Genomic DNA, 17,606 nt, shown 5'->3' on the forward strand with positions numbered 1-17,606 from the left:
AATGTGAACTTGTAATTTATAATTACATTCATGATCAGAGCTGCAAAATGGTTGTGTAAAGCCTTTCCCGTGGAATAGCTTACTGAGAGAAAGTTCCTGAAAGTTGCCTTTAGATTGCATCATAACACTTGTTATTGTAGTGATCATGGCCTACTCAAATACACATGGCCCTACAGTTTGCCTTGAATGGCAGAAATTAGTGGGGTAACTTTTGTCATCAAGTAGCTGACTTTCTAGCGCTGTATCAAGTGATAACATAATAGTTGTATTTCTCCAGCACACCAGCCAACAAACCAGTCCTTTCAGCATTGATTTAACATCTACAGGCGTTGAATCAACGTAAAAAAGAAGTGCTTTGTTGGGCGACACAAGATTTTTGTAACTATTGGCTGCAATCCCACAACATAGTTTAAAGTGATCCTGTGAGTAAAACCAAATAAAGCATAATAGCAACTTTAATTCAGCATTTCAAGTGCATAGTCAAACTACATACAAAACATTAAGCAACAACTGCAGTAGAGGAGTGAGTGTAAAGAAATGCAGTCTAGGGGAGACTGGGGATAGCTCGGTCGATTTTTTGAAAACAGCCCATACTTTTTTAAATTACACAGCAAGTTTGTAAATTTATTTTGTTGTAAAGCGTAAAGCTTTGCCTAAAAAGGGTAGGAGTATCGTTTGTTTTAACAAACCGGAAATGCTTATAAAAAGCATAATCTCTACGGTCCTCAAATATCCGAAGTCATCCCCTTGCCGGGGTAATTTTGGACATGCCTGGGGTCATCTCGGATAGCAATTTTATGCAGACGTTTTGAGTTGATTTGACAGTTATTACAGAATATTTGTTTTATATGTCCGAACCATTATGTCTTTAAAATCCAATAAATTATTCAAAAGATCTGAAAATAAGATTTTGTTTAAGTTTGGTTTTTCCCACGGGGATACTTCGGCCATTGTATCCGAAGTATCCCCGACCACGTGACTGCAGGTAAATGAAGAAAATATGACTGCCTGATTAACTGCTTGTCAAAATCATCACTTGCTTATCTGAGTATTTTAACTACAACCTCAATCAATAGAAAGTTTGTTTTGGTTAACTGCAACGGAATTATGATCTTACACGTTGAAACTAGCGCAATATAGCCTACACTACAGTATAGTAGCAATGCGCTACAACCAGTCGCCTTGGCAAAGCTGTGAGGGATGAAATCTTTTTGTGCGGTGACTGTAAAGTCTAAATGTTGACGGTAAGTCAGCAACATGTTCAGGATAATAGGATTACCCTCAGATAGACTATCACTTTAATCATTGCGAATAACGCAAGAGATCAGTTCCAGATCTCAAATCGCCAATAAACAAGCAAAATGGCGATCGATTCAAAACTAATTGCATGAACGGTTGCTTGCATAGCCTAATATAAGGCAGTGCTGCTCCATGTTTCAAGTTGACAGAAACAGAAAACCCAAAAATAAACAGTCACAAATAAAACATCAAAGACAATAAATACTATGTAAGGTGCTGCAACTTTTTGGAGGTATTGGTGTTAAAATACCTTAGCTGCAAAAGTACCATAACTTAAATAATTGTTAAGAGCACTTAAAGATTGCAGCCTGATGATTTAAAAAAAAAACTTTTAAAACACAATAAAACATGGTGATCTGCAAGAAAAAAACAAATCGAACAAGTATAAAACATAATAAAATCACAATTAGGCCTATCTGTAAAAAAAGCAAACTGGGCCAGCAGTCTGCATAATAGGAAATACATACAAAAAGACATTTTCAAGTTGACACCGCAGCCTTATAAGTTATAGTATCCTAGCCTACTTATGGCTAAATAAAAACTAGCTTTTTTGTTAGAAAATGTGTCATTAACTTCCAAAACGTTGGTCACTGTTTTGGATGGCCATGATCACTTAATATTGCCGCGTGATTAATAACAAGACAATAGAAATTTCCATAATAAGTAGACCTAACTAATGGGCGGTAACTTCTTTATGAAGATATTTAATCTTTTCCACACGTTTTCAAGTCAGCAAGACTAGTCAGACAGAAATCAAATAGTGACCAAACTCTGATTTAAAATTCATTGCTATTAGCCTCTTAGATTGAAAAGACTATGTACAGTAGAAGGGCAGTTTACCAACAAATATTTTGGTTTGAAACGAGACTTGTTTTTCTTGTCGCGATATGCAGGGAGAGTTTCGTAAATAGCCTACAAGTTCGTTTTGTTAGGTCGTTTCCATTTAACACTGCTAACTTGGCACGGTCGGACAAGATACACAAACTCTCTGTTGGAACCGGAAGGAACTCCAGCGTTTCTGAAAAGGCTATCGCAACCAGGATATCATAACTGAAATGATGACTGCCCCTGTAAGAAAATCACATATGTAAATTGTGAACAACATCGGTTAATTTTGAGTATCTCACAAGACATCTAAAATAGTGGGCTACACTTTTTCCAAGTTGAATGAGCTAACTTGTGTTGCTAAGCTTTTCGTCAATTAGTTTAAGTTGTGAGTTTACAATAATACTAGGCTACAATATAGCCAATAGTAGCCTAAGTTAATTCTTGATGTGCCTATTCAAGCGCTGAAATAAACTTAGAAATTGTTTATCAGTCTTAATTCAAGCAAATGTAAACTACCTGTAAAAAAAGGATTAAACTTAGGCTAATCTTATCAATATGCCAATAGATAAAAATATTTCCTGACAACGTGTGTTTTCAAAATAATACAGTAATTGCATTACTTTTTAACCTACTATAATTATATGAAATATATTTTATTATTTGAACATAACCGCGCAAAATCAATTAGCCAAAAATTAAAAAAATAAAAGTTTTCCATCGCTACGCCAAATTGATATGAAGTTAGCCTAAATCAGTATTGCGTTTATGTTAAATTAACATCGTTAGATAAATAGAAAGTAAGATATAGCCTAGCCTAAAGGCTTACTTTCATAAGTTAAAGGGAATGGTAAAAGTCATCCCTACATGGAATTAAGCGATTTAACTATTGTTAAATACAACTATGATTGACTCGCATTGGGCAGCTCTCGCAGTGTCGCAAGTGTTAGGTACGCTTGTTTAACCTAATGCATTTTATATATATAAACATTTCATTGTCATCTATTTTAGTTTTAGAAATGTTTAGCCTGCCAAAGCATTTTTGCTAAACAATATTGCTAATCTTGCAAATAAAATTTGTGTTCCACAAATAATTAGGCATTTAAAACAATTTTACTCTACTAAAGGGTAAGGTAGGCTACTACTTGAAGGCCTATGTGTCGCTTACATAGTAGCGTTATAGCTGGCTTTATCATTATTCCACTACATCGAGGGTCCTCATTGCGCCATTCCAAAAGACGCCCGGATGTGGAACAGGACACTTCCTTGCAGTTGTTTTGCAGTATTTTAGCTCCTGCAACAGACATATTTGTATATACTGAAAATAGCCGAGTGGAGTATGGGCCTTCAATTTACATTTCCAAGGTTGACAAAAATCAAGATACAGTAGCCTATAGACTAGTTGGGTTTAAAACGTATAAAATAGCCAAACATAGATGTAGTGTAGTAGTGTAGCTCTGCTGGGACCAAAGTGGTGTTTCTTAACCTTTTTCACCTCATGGCACACCTGCAGAGCTATGGAAATGTGGTGGCGCACCTGGCGACCGACGCGAGGGCGAAATGTTTTAAAGTCGGCCTATGCCGGTATTTTTTTTAAATTGCTTACAAATATTTATCGCATAAGCCTCAGAATTGCATTCATCATCAAAGTACTGTATGCCCAATGAAACGAGCTGAAAAGAAAAGTAATTTATAGAAATTATAAGAAATTTGTAAGAAATTAAGCCTTTAATATTGTAATAATTTCAAATTATAAAAACAGACAGCACAACCTTTGGTTGAAAACAGATTGGCTCGAGCAACAAACTATCACACCATTTGATAAACTGAACTATCCATTTTTAAATTCCGAGAACACATACTTTCTACCCACTATCCCTAATTCTAATAATAATGTAATATCTTAAAAAAACTTTTTTTTTAATTTCCCTGCGGCGCACAAGTAAATAATCGCTAAACTAAATGAATGATCTCTAAAGCAGTATTTGTTGTAGGTACTTGTATAATTGTATTGGAGGCCATTTAAATGAGTCTCCTACCGGTCAGCAATTGTGAACTGAGCACATGTCAGTTGAGCAAGTGACAATTGAGCTAGCAACATTTCAGCAAGTAGCTGAAAGTTGGCAAATGATGAAAATGAGGAAGTAACAACTAAGCAAGCCGAAATTAGGCATGTTACAAGTCAGCAAATAAAGTTTAGCAAGCGATGACCAAGCAAGTCTTATGCCAGATGAACATCTCATTTGCTGACTTGGACAATAGCTGAAATAGACTTGTTGAGTTAAAGCACTTCCTGAATTGTTGCATGTCGAGTGGTCTGACAACCATTTAAATAGCCTATTAGGCCATGGTGACATAGGATTATTCAAAAATTAGACTATGTTATGTTCAAAAGTCTAATATTATATTTTGTTTCTTTGTGTATTTTTATCGACAATTATTTACTTTAATTAGCGTATAACATAAATAATGATTAATTATAACTAGCCTACTACATATTTAAACTACTGGCATTTAAAAAAATTGCCACAGCAAAAAACATGTCACAGCAGATAACTTGAAGGCTACCATTGCAGCAGCCTACTAAGCCTAAATTATCTGAAACCATCAATGTTGGTGAATGTAAGCTTGTAATAGCATGTAATTGTAAACCCACGTAAAATCAAACGTATATTAGCCTATTTATTCAAAATGACACTGGACTTACGCTATAACCTACCTGCACGATAATATGCGTTTTTGTAAAAACATTCTATTTTTTGTAAGGGAGGTCTTGCAGTTGAAGCAGAAGTCAACATTTCAGATTGCTTTACTGGAACGGTTGATATCCACGACGTGGAAGTGGTTTCTGTTTCTTTACCCTTCAAGTCTTTTGAAGACAAACACTTTGTTATAAATTTAATTGTTTGCTTAATGATAATAAATAGAAGAGAAAGTGAAGAACTGAAGATGAACGTAAATGGGAAGGCAATAAAAGAAGTCCAGCAATTGAAGGAGTAAAAAGTGAAGAAGTGTTAAGTAGAGCAAAAGCAAAGCGCACGCTATTTGAAACTACGATTTGGGAAATAAATGGATTTTGTATGTTCTGGAAGAAGGATTGCTGCGGTGTGCCATAGAAGGAAAAAAAACAACACGATGGAAGAGATTGATAAAGTCAGATGAAGTGAAACAAACGAGTGGTGGCAAGTAAATGAAAAGGTGCAGAAGACATTTGAGTGAAAATAAAAATGGCTTTTTTGTTGACTGCTGCAGTGTTGAGATCGCCTGCACGACGCTTAAAATTACGTCGGTCCGACACCGTTCGAAAGCATGTTTCTGTATCTTGGAAGTACACCAACATGCCAAAATGGAAGCAGCTGACTAGATGACTACATACAGTCTCTCGTTGCTTCGAGCTGTCTGTTGTAGCCTACCATTTCTGGTTGTACCACACATGAAAAGATGTAATTGTCTTATAGGTTACTGTACGCAGTTGCAATATATGTTATTATCATTGTCATAACTTGCATCAAAAATGCTTGTAAGCGTAATTTCTTAACTGTTCTTACTAAGATTATGTAACACGAAATTAATCGACAAAAATAACGCTGTGCCAATGAGTTCATAGCTACAAACAGTAGCCTAGTCATGACTGTTTCTTACGATTTTGGCGGCATACCTTTTGAAACGTTTATGACGTCACCATAATGAAACTCGGTACATAAAAGTACAAATATGCAATACAAGAAGATTTCAAATAGTGGGTGTGGTGTTACCAAAATGCAAGTTTCTGTGAGCATTTTCTTTAGCTTATCAGCAGGTAAGTTTCTTACGCTGCAGGCCTAAAGTTACGATTTAACTTGCGTATGTTGTCTTACCAATGTGACAATCTAACTCATCCGATCCGTCGCTACAATTCTGTATCCCATCACATCTAACCGACAAAGGGAAGCAAGCGCCATCATTGCATATGAAATGATCTACCTTACTGCAAGCCTCTTGGCTTTGAGGAGTTGTAGCAGTTACAGATGTAGGAGAGTCGGCTACAAAAGTAATTTGTATGGTTTAGGCAAAGCAGTGATAGCAGAAAACATAATCTTTTCACCATAGTGGATTGCTAAATGACTTGTTGGCTGTTATGCATAAAAAAGACAATGTCGTCTAAATCTTTTTTGACCTAAGCAATATCTTTATAGGCACAGCAGAGTTGAGATCGCCGAGGGTAGTTTACTCGCTATCAGTTTATTATTGATGGCAATCGCCTGAATGGCACAACATCAACGGCCAATGGCTAGCAACTGCAAATTGTGGTTTTAACTTAACGACTTCACTCAAGTGTCACAGATGTAGCATCAAACTAAATTTATATAACAAAAATTTCTGCTCGAAGGAAGACAAAATTGGTCAAAAAGTATTAACTGGTCAATTTTCTTAATTAATTTAATAGATAAAATACGCTAAGATAGGTTTTAACTTCTAAAGGAAATCACTCATGTCTGATTGGTAAAATATTCAAACAGACAAACAAAACCTATGAATCATCGACTCTCTTACGTAGCGTGTATACTGAAGTATAGTAGACACAATTAGTCAAGACACCTCAAGGCAAAAGCTACCACATGTTTGAATTTCTTAGTTTACCTTAAATATGGGAATAACAGCTAACCAGATGACCTTATCCATTATGATACTTAGATTATAGGCTACTCCAGTCTACACAAAAATTCACAAAATAACACTGGTCACAAAACAAGAAAAAGTGATAATCTTTGACAAACGTAAATAGTTGAATTTAGAACGAAAATAAGGAAGAAATAATAATACCATCTCTTTTTATTCGCGATACACAGTAACCCTACACCAATGCAAACCAGATTTGTGTTGAAAATTTCGCATTGAAGTAAAAACTTTTTAACAGAAAGTGATCCATAGCCTATAGATTGCAATCAGTAAAGCATTGAAATGGCACAAAAATTATTCATATCCAAATGCGTGGCACGTAACACCAAACTAACCTTTCATAGTTCTACTTTAAGATACCACAAGCTGCTTAAACGTAATGACGGAAGGTCGGTTTTGATTTAAACTCTTGTAGCTAGAAAGCTGAATGAGATGCTATGGTGCTTCAAGTATTTTCGCAGTATAAAAGTCCCAATACCATTGGTTGGCTGCGGTCCAAGGAAATTTTTGTAATGCTTCAATGAACAACTAAAAGTTAAAAACATTTCGTTTGACGATCTTTTGCTTTTTGCGCAACAAGTAACTATTCTGAGGAGGAGCAAAGCCTACGACTCCGATTGATTATGAAGAAAAATAGAATGGAATGTACACAAAGTTTATTAAAAGGAAGTTATACAGTCATAAGTGTTCAATTCTCTGGTTGCTGGGTGTATTATTTCATTAGGTCAACTCTTGGTTTTACGTACGTTAGTTTATTACGCAATTCTCTTTTCATATATGATATTTCATTATCAGTGGTAATGTTGATCAAGATATTTTGCATTTTTTCTAGAGTAATACTGTCGGTCGGCATTATTTTGCAGGAAGATGCGTATTGCTACCCGTGTGCGCAAGGTCAGCAAAGCTTTAAATCACTGTTTCTTCTTACAAGAGCTCTTCTTTTATCAGACAGGCCCAATGAACAATTGTAATTCCAAATGACTTACTAGAACAATTTATTTCGTCTCTGCCATTCATGCAATCACGTACTCCGTCGCACAGAACTGTGATTGGATAGCATTCTCCCTCTCCGCAGTCGAATTCGATTGCATCACAGTCTTCATAGTCAGGAAATATTGGCAAGGAAGCAGTTGTCGTTGACACTAAACAAGTAGGCTAATCTTTTATCAAAGCGCAATATAGTCTATCATGCTACTGAAAACGCTGAGAAAAATTTGTAAAAAACAGCTAATAACTTTTATATTGATATCGGTAAGCTTAGCGATATAAATTAAGCTTAAAGATATCACATCAGAAAACTAAACACATGTGGCCTAATTCAAATTTATAGATCAAAAGCCAAAAAAAAGAAGAGGCTTCAAAAATATGGTCTGCACCGATAGTAACCTACAATAGGCACAAGCGGTTTTTAAACAAGGAAGCAGCAAAATCATGTAAATGTCGTTCAATTTCTCGTGTAAGGTAGGCTGCCTTAAGCTGCTACATTCACGATTTCACCACATTTAACCATTAGGTTAATACGCTGTCAAATCTTGCCAGGAAAACGTAAGACCACCCAAAAATTGATGTGTCTTGAGTCTTGACGCTAATTAGAATTTGTAAAAATAATTTGTGACTCGTTGATTAATTAACTATTGTAGGCCTACTTCAATAATTTGACCTGTTTCTGTTTGACATAAAAAGAATCTGACATCAGGAATATTTTTGATATTACACCACTGAATGAATATGCAACAGTTGGAAGTACTTACTTGAACAGTTTCTCTCATCTTTGCCATCTACGCAATCGTAAACTCCATCACATAGAATTCTTATTGGGAAACATTCGTTATCTCCGCAGTCGAACTCCCCCCCACTGCAGCTTTCATACTCGGAAAAGCCAGCAACAGACGTAGTTGTTGGGGTCGCTAAACCACAGCATTTTAATTAATTCATAGCTTATGAAACAAAAATGTGTTGAAAGGTTAAAGACGGACATTTGAACCTTGTTGGAGAGGAAAGTTTCGAGTAAATTTATTTTATGTTGAGAAGCGTCAACTGTTTTTACAGTTGATGAAGCAGGATAGCAACTCATTTGTGAAAACGTCTAAGCAACTTGCAAAAGTCTTGGTCTTGGTTTAGTCTATAATCAAAGTGTTTAAATCATAAAATGTTATTAGCTGCATGAGATCCTTCATCAGTAAGCTGTGTTATTCCAGATGAACACATTCAAGTTGAAATAAAACTTACAGCAGTTGAATTCATCTTTCCCATTTGGACAGTCTGGCACTCCATTACACAATTTTGTCTTGTCGACGCAAATTTGGCCATCACAGTCTATTTCTGACTCTAAGCAAGGGCTTGTTTCGTAACGATAGTCATCTGTCGTTGCTGTCGGTTTTGCACTTTGTGTTGTTGCTTCTGAATGTGCAAAATAGTTTTTTTATTTTTTTATTTAACGGTTATTTATAAAAGAAACTAAACTTAAGAGCAAAATGGTTGGAACGCCCGGTTAATCTAATCAAAAAATAAAGAGCCCAAAATGTAGATACCAAACTCATGTTCAGCAAACATTTATATCACTGAAGATAAAGACAGTATAGTTTTCGAAACGTTTGTTTGCTGAACATGAGTTTGGTATCTACATTTGGGCTCTTTATTTTTTGATTAAACTAAACTTGTTTGTATAACTTAGTTAAGCTAATTAAGTTTCGCGTAATTCAAGTTAAGTTACTTAAATTTACTTACATACGGATACTTGGGAATTGAGCTGCTGAGGAGGCCTATTTGAATTGGCTGCATCAAGCAAGCCGAGCGCAATTTAATTAGTTCGATTGATTGCACTTGCATGTTCTGTCGTTGTAGGACGAATACAAAAAATACTGTATTGAAACAAATCACATAAATAACATTTTGCTATTATTGCTTTCTCTTTCTTTATGAACCTTAGCGTTCTCTGTCAATAACTTTGCAAAAGTTCAACCTAATTCGCATGTGCTTTAAATTTTCTCTTTGCAACAACTCATGAAAATCAATAACAAAATGTTCTCTATTTAGGTAATTTATCTAACGAGGCGTTCCATTGAGGTATTTGACCTATTTTCTACGCCACCGCACTCATTTTAGATAGTCGTAGCAAGACATAGCCTATTATCAATTATTTTGCATAAAGTGTGGCAGTGTTTTATAACAGAAGTGATTTTTGGAGTGAGATTCAACAACGTTTTCTTGCTTTTTTGAGTTACTGTAAATTTTCAAGATGTCCATGAAAAAAAAGAATTCGTTTTTACAGACACGTAATGGCATCAATAGTATTCTTTGCTGTATTTGGCTGCAGTGACACAGTCTGCTTTGTTAAACGCTGAGGAGCAACGCATAGCTGGGATGGATACAGCCACAGCGCTATATAAAAACATACATTATTATTATTTGCACCTCTTTGTCTATTGTTCAGTATTTTCAAATCAACTTCTGTTATTTTAAAATTTTGTGGTTAACAAATTTCCCTTAAAATTGTTATCTGTGATATTGCAGAGTAAAGCAGTTTACAAGAAAACTAAGCAAAATGATCTTCTCAAGATGCCAGAACCAAAACAACGCGCAATATAAGCGATTCAGCATTGTGGCCTTGATCTGGCCATTTCAACCACCATGGCCACCTGAAGATTAAGGTAACCATGCAACTACTTAAAAAACAAAACTAGAAGTAGTCAATATTTCAGTAACCTCAACTACCCTGCTGCAGACGTTGAATCAATGTAAAAATGACGGATTTGCTGTCTGGATATGTTCACAACTCCCCATGAGTAGCCACGTCACTGCCTCTTAGCCTACTCACCAATAGTACAGTTAGCTTCGTCTGAATTATCAGGACAATCGAACAAGTTTCCATCGCATCTCATAGTTTCCCAAATACAGATCTCATGCACAACGCACTTGAATTCTCCCACCAAGCACACAACTCCTTCATATTCGTAATCTGTAGAAAAAGGAAGATGGCAAAATTTAAGAAGAAAATTATAGTTTTTGCTTAGAAGTCAACTTTTAGATGCTTGCACTTTTTCTCATGTCAAGCAACTTAGAAAATATATAGCATAGTTTAGTGCATTTGTTTAGGCTAACTCTTAATCAACAAGGCTGGCAAACAAATGAATTACAACCTATAGACTGCGCATTATGAGCGGTGGTGTTACTGGCTATTAATTTGTAAAATACTTGTAACGGTTTGCTTATTAGCAATGCATTTTGCTTATTAGCAGTGAAACTCAATTGCAGTTTATGTACGAAGGCATGCCTATAAAGTAATTCTGTCATATTGCCAAATTACTCAAACAGTTTATCTTTGTACAGGGCCATTTCATTTCCTCATAAACCCTAGTTATAATGAACATATTCACAAACTTTTGCAGTGGTAATATCACGTATTTAGCTATCGTCAGAACAAAGAATAGTTATGTAGCCAGTGACAACCATGGTGCTTGTAAGTCTACAGAGTTTCAGGATTCTGCACACTTCTGCTGTCGGCGTGATATGATTAGACTCAGTGGCGTAGCTAGGGGGAGGGGGGGCAGACCGCCCCGGGCGGCATGTCTGGGGGCGGCACTTTCAGACTACGATTTTTGATTTTGATTATAATCTGATAAAAAAACGCATTTCATTTTCATATGCTTTTTCTTGAAAAGGCGGCAAAATCTGAATCCGCCCCGGGCGGCTCATTCCGGCACATTCCCTAGCTACGCCACTGATTAGCCTACAAATAATCCGAAACTTTTTTTAAAACTTTCATTTAAACCAAACATTTTCAACAAACAGATCTCCACTCCATGATAATGTGCGGTCAGAATGAGCAGAAAGTGTTTGTTGTGAAGTGAAATGATTTATTGGCTACAGTGAAATGACGTTAATTTAACGTTTAGCCTACATAGCCTACCTTCATCACCGTTTTGGGATTCAACGTATTCATAGCTTGACACCTGCGGAGAAAGAAAATAACAATATTTTTGTCGGCTATGATGAAATGTACAGTACACTGACTTATATGCGGCAAACGTGCGTGTCTGGAGATGTGATTTTCTCTATCGTGAACTGTGTAAGTTTGTTGTAGTTTTCGGTTTGGTTTTTGAATGTTTATCCACGGAGTGACAAAGCCTTGATAAGTTATTCCTGGTAGTTTCGCATACTTGTAGAGGCTCTTGACGCAGGCCACAGGCTCGGTTACCGAGATTGACAGAGTGAGATTTTCCGATTGTTGAAGTCTTGTTGCCGGGAAATTATTCCATTCACTAGGTGCCGCTGAATGGAGAGCAGTCCTGAAATGCGTTGCTCAAGCGCATACCCTGAGAGTCGAACCAGCGCCGCGTGATCTTAAGCAGGGCGCGTAACCACTGAGCCAACGGGGCGGACTTGTATGTAGCTATTCGACAGACGTAACAGTGTTTTAAAGTTTTTCTTTGTGCTACGGTACTTTTTTATTTTAAAATCATTCCACTACAGCTACACAATAAATTAAATAAACAGAACACGCCCCGATAGCTCAATTGGTTAGCGCGTGACTTCTGGAACCAAGAAACTTCAAGATCAATAGCGGCGCTGGTTCGGCTCTCGGAGCGTGCGCTTGAGCAACGCACGTTAAGGACTGCTCTCCATTCAGCGGCATTTAATGGATGGAATAATTCCCAGGCAACAAAACTTCAACAATCGGAAACTTCACTCTGTCAATCTCGGTGACCGGGCCTGCGTCAGTGATTCAAAGCCTCTACAAGTATGCGAAACTGCCAGGATTAAGCTCTGCAAGAAGCTTTCCCAGTCAGAAGATAAAGATTCAATCAACACAAAATGATCTCCGTCTTTACAAAATGAGCATTGCTGTCGGGACAACACACTCTTCGTGATTAGCCTACCTTTCTTAGCATTATGTCTGTTTTGATGAAGGGAAAACTAACATTCTGAGAAAAACCGAATTCACGATTTCAATTTATGATTTTCACTTAAAATGTATTAAACTTGAAGGTTTTCTGCCGAGATGAACCCACATTACCTCAATCCAAAATGATGCATGCAACATAGTCGCTGAAAAGCACTGGCCTATTGTCTGACAATTGTTGTTCATAACAGTTATTGTTTATGAAATGATAAGGCTGTGTCGCTGCGATGCTTACAACGCAAAAGGGTGCCGGTATCTACAACTCACATAAATTGCAGCAAAATAAGTGATTTATTTTATTCAAATAATTAATTATTAAATTATTTTTTATTCAATAGTTACCTTGGCAAAGAGCAAGCACAAATATAGAACAGTAGCTTTCCTTTGAAAATACATGGTGAAGATAGTTTTTGAGGATGAACTTAATGCTTACAATTATGTAACTTTTCTGAAATCACAATAAACTTATAGGCAATAGAACCAATGCACGTCACGTTTTACGAAAATATTTTGTGTAGGGCAGTGGATAGCCTGATATTTAAAAGGCTAATGCTGTAGAATTAGAAATAAATGTTAATTGCTTATAACTTAATACTATATTCTAAGGTGATCAAGTTAAAGTTTTTACAAATATAGTTTTTTCAAATGCTTTTTGTAGACTGTTCATAAACATGCACTAAACGTTCTGTAATTTCAATAACAAGATGTTCTTTTCACTTCGGTTCTTTCATAATCTACTCTACAGCCTACGTCATCCATCAATGAGCTTTCCCGCGCTTGTCATGCGCATAATAAACAACCGATGCACAATAAGACGCGCAAGTAATATCTCCAATATCACATCAAATTATTATTAAGAGTTTAATCTCCAGGCAACAAATCAGTCGCATTTTACTTTGATTGCTGTTTGGGTCGATTTCATAATGCGTAGGTGGTATCAGTCCATGGATTGATGTTTGAATGATTTCTCTCGTATTTATATGAATGGTTATAAGCCCGTACAATTGCTTAGTTGCTATTTCCTACGGATTTGCATATCCTTTAGAAATAAAGTGTGAAAACCCTCAGTCGTTTAATTAAAATGTTTAATTTAAAATCCTGTAATAATTAATCCTAAGTGACACTCAAACGCAAAGAAATTGATTAAACTGGGCTGATTCGATTCTGGTCTTGGAGAAAAAAGCACTCCAGCTAACCAAACCGTTACTTGATGCATTGATTAGCCTAAAGGTCTACAGACGTTGAATCAACGTAATAAAAACCCATTTTACTAGCTGGGATGAGTCTGTGTAATTTTGAGACTGGTTTCATGCAGGTAAATAAAAGTATCGCTTTCTTGAGGTAAACCCAAAGAAAAGAAGAAACAGAACCGGTTAGAAGTCATACAAGCCATTGTTTTGTGATATTGAAATGTAAATATTCTCAAAATCATGTCTTTTAACCATTGTTTTAGAAATTGGAAACATCCAGCTCTTGAGGAAACCTTTAAATCTTACAAGAGCCAACGACAGAAATGAAGGTTTGTTTTGTCAGGTAAACAAAGGCGAAACTTGGTCTGACAATACCACTAGGCACATGCGCTTTGGAAAGTTTTAGATTCGTTTGGTCGTTTCGTTGTCTCCCTATCAAAAACAAAACATTAAACATTGCATCACGGCAAGATTGCATGTATTTTTGTTTTATGTCAGTTTTGCGATTTGCTTTTTTGGTAAACAAACAATTGATGGATTGGTTGAGATCATTAACGCAAATTCTGTCACATTACCATAATTATTTTGTTCATAAATGAATAAAACTCTTCTATTTAATCATGTCACGAAACTTTTTAAACGAACACATCTATAGCAATTCACAGCAGTCAGATCGCAATCTTTTCTTTTCCTTTCTTGCTATCAATAAACATAATCATTCCATTGTACTGGGGTAAATATTTTTGCTATTGCGAGCAACCTATTTGCACTTGTAAACAAGAACAAAAACACCTTTCGTCAAGTCACAATAGGTTATCGTTGAATATATCACCTTCAACTTACTAATTTATTTCCAAGCTTGTTTAAGTAGCGGCAGGGAATTTTATAGCTTCGGGATTAAGTTATTTTTGCTAAGGTTTGAAAAATGGTGAAGTTCCTTTTGATGGCGGCAATTCACGTAGCTGCCTCAAACGTAAGCAGTCACTGACCTCTTTCCTCTGAAATACCGCCATCACAGTTCTATATATGATCACTCAGAGCAGGAGAAAGTTTCTCGTCTACGTCGGTTACGTAAAGTGATCACGCGTTATGAGAAATGATCTTTTCAATCAGATTTCGTTTCAATCATCCTAGCTGAAATTATTGTTACTTTTAGTGTTTTACTTTTTCACGGAGACAAGAGGTGCGCAAAACTAGGCTTTTGCGACAAATTATAATTGGCTTAGGCAACGTTTTACGTTGGTCGTTGCCATCAACCAAGTTGAATATTTTGACACAATCAACCAGACAAAGCATACAAAAATATGATTATTTTTTTTTACAAAGAATAGAATTCGAAATTTTGTAACAATTAAATTGAAGTCCATATATAAATCTTACTATTTTAGATAACTATGTAGGCTTATTAGATAAGAGTTAGACTATTGTATAAAATCAAAACTGCGTATTTTTTCAAAAGAGTTGTCATTAAAGAAATTTACGTTCTCATCAAAGTAGTGGCCTAATTGAAAATTCAAAAAGTTAAGACTATAAAAAACTTCTCAACAGTATTCAAACTACACTAATGCACCATTTACATTACATTCTTCGATTAAAGCATTGAAGTGTTGTCATTTGGGTTGACACAAAATTTTTCTCAATTGTAACCTACAATTCAATGCACTGGTACTTTAGAAAGTATTGAAAACAAACAAAAGGCTCCATTATTTACGCTAACATTCTTTCATTTTTGTGCATTACGATGGAGCTGAGATTAAGAGAAGAGATTTATTTTTGTCTTTTAAACAGCAAGACGATAAGTCAATTGATTGATTGATTGGTTGTGGGATCTTTATCCTTGGGGAGAAAAAGCTTCTTTGATAGCATAGTCCTGGCAGTTTCGCATACTTGTAGTCTAGACTCTAGAGGCTTTGGATTGCTGACACCTCTGGTTATCAAATTTAACAGAGTGAAGTTTCCAATTGTTGTCTGTGAATTAATCCCTCCACGAGATACTGCTGACTGAAAACTGTGAAGAGCTCTCCTTGAAATGCGTTGCTCAAACGCACAGCCCGAGAGTCAAACCAGCGCCGCTTGATATTGTTGTTTCTTGGTTCATAAAGTCGGATGCTAAACCACCTGAGCCATCAGAGCGGAAATTCCCTTCCCCCACGTACAGTACAAAAGAAACTTTAGGATCGGGTTATGGGTTGACTTTAGGGGCTCAATCGGAACATTTTGTAGGGTCTGTGAACTTCAAAAACAATATTGTTTTAAATTTATTTTTAAGTGCAAAGTTTTCATTTTTCTCGATGAATTTAGTTGATAATTTTAATGATAGTTTGTACTAATAATTTACTTAATGTAGGTTGCGGGTAACCTAACCTGTTTTTTCTTCCTTTGAGGGTGTCGGGCTTTATTTTTTAGAAGTTTCTTGTTATGGGAGCCCAGATATCTCATTCGAACCGGGCGTAATAGGCTTATGAACTTCCTACGAAACTCCTTCTTTTGTCAAAAGTGATTTTACTGATCTTATCTGCATTTCAGATCTTTTTTTTAGACCGGCCAAACTTGTGGTAGTTCTTAAAAACTTTAATGTTTTCATCTGTGTTAAAAACCAGTGTTTTATTTTTTGTTTTGGTTTTGAATCTTTATCCGCGGACTGACAAAGCCTTGATAGGTTATTCCTGGTAGTTTCGCATACTTATGGAGGCTTTTGGTGCAGTGCTGGTTACCGAGATTGACAAAGTGAAATTTCCGATTGTTGAAGTCTTGTTGCCGGGGAATTATTCTATTCCATTCATCAGGTACCGCTGAATAGAGAGCAGTCCTGAAATGCGTTGCTCAAGCGCACACCCCGAGAGTCGAACCAGCGCAGCGTGATCTTGAAGCTTCTTCGTTCACGAAGTTGCGAGCTAACCGACTGAGCTTATGTTTAAGTTAGACAATCCTGATAATTTCTATCGCAATAGGCCAATTAGCCTACTTCAACGGTTTTATTTATTTTTATTAATATGTGTCACTGTTGTTTCATCAAGAAGGATTAAGTTACACAGTTTACGAAATTTCTTGCTTTTCAGGTTAACTAACTTGGTATTTTAACTGCACTGCCGTTGTAATGGTTATTCCAACCTTCCCCTTGTAACTTTGGAAGGAAAGCCCACACATATGCATTTTAAAAATATTTCTCAAACGTTCAAACTAAACACCAAATTTTACTGCTTTTCTCTCATTGTTTAGCATAGGCTACTTCAATAAGCAAAATTATACTGACAGTTTGTTTGAAGTTGAATAGTAGACTAATTCCTACTGAAACTCTAATGAAAACTTGCCCAATCTTCTACATAAACAGCCTGCAGCAGCTCAGTGAACAGGATCGTATAACTTCAATGTACGACCAAATTGACTGCACTATTTTTTTTACTCACCAGGCAAACTATTTTTTTAACTTCTTGTCCCTAAAGCTGGTGCTTAGGCGGCTTTATTTTATACCGTCACCTGTATCGCCTGAGGGTCGAATAAAAGCTGAGTTTGTGGTCACGTTATCTCTACGCCTTACTCTCAGATTCAGCGAATACTGTGATGAGTCGACAACTAATCTCTGATTAGGAATGTGATTTGCAATGAATCTGCTATAACAAATACAGGCTATTGTTATTATCAATTGGTGTCTCCAAAATATTTATAAATTAGTTGACCTCATAAATTGACCAGTTCCCGAAACATGCAACTTAAAAAAAACCCTGAATCAT

At 36.1% G+C, this 17,606-nt stretch overlaps 1 protein-coding gene across 1 annotated transcript; it reads right to left on the bottom strand.

Moving 5' to 3' along the window:
* Positions 1 to 478: 478 nt before the first annotated feature.
* LOC145783399 (uncharacterized) lies at positions 479 to 13,106 on the bottom strand. Its single transcript, XM_082595259.1, has 10 exons — positions 13,028 to 13,106; positions 11,693 to 11,735; positions 10,601 to 10,741; positions 9,013 to 9,183; positions 8,535 to 8,690; positions 7,770 to 7,925; positions 5,982 to 6,146; positions 4,844 to 4,993; positions 3,293 to 3,418; positions 479 to 2,367 (listed from the first exon to the last, which is right to left on the bottom strand). The coding sequence occupies exons 1-10, from the start codon at positions 13,079 to 13,081 to the stop codon at positions 2,327 to 2,329; spliced, it is 1,203 nt and encodes a 400-aa protein (XP_082451385.1). The 5' UTR covers positions 13,082 to 13,106; the 3' UTR covers positions 479 to 2,326.
* Between the last annotated feature and the right edge of the window lie 4,500 nt (positions 13,107 to 17,606).

Source organism: Aplidium turbinatum, chromosome 14 (genome assembly GCF_918807975.1).
Source record: "Aplidium turbinatum chromosome 14, kaAplTurb1.1, whole genome shotgun sequence".
Lineage (NCBI taxonomy): Eukaryota > Metazoa > Chordata > Ascidiacea > Aplousobranchia > Polyclinidae > Aplidium > Aplidium turbinatum.

Coding starts and splice junctions, on each gene's coding strand:
- LOC145783399 (XM_082595259.1), bottom strand. CDS start 13,081: ATGTATTTTCAAAGGAAAGCTACTGTTCTATATTTGTGCTTGCTCTTT. Junction 8,691..9,012: donor GAAAGATGAATTCAACTGCT/GTAAGTTTTATT, acceptor GCTGTGGTTTAG/CGACCCCAACAACTACGTCT. Junction 2,368..3,292: donor GCCAGCTATAACGCTACTAT/GTAAGCGACACA, acceptor ATTTTCTTACAG/GGGCAGTCATCATTTCAGTT.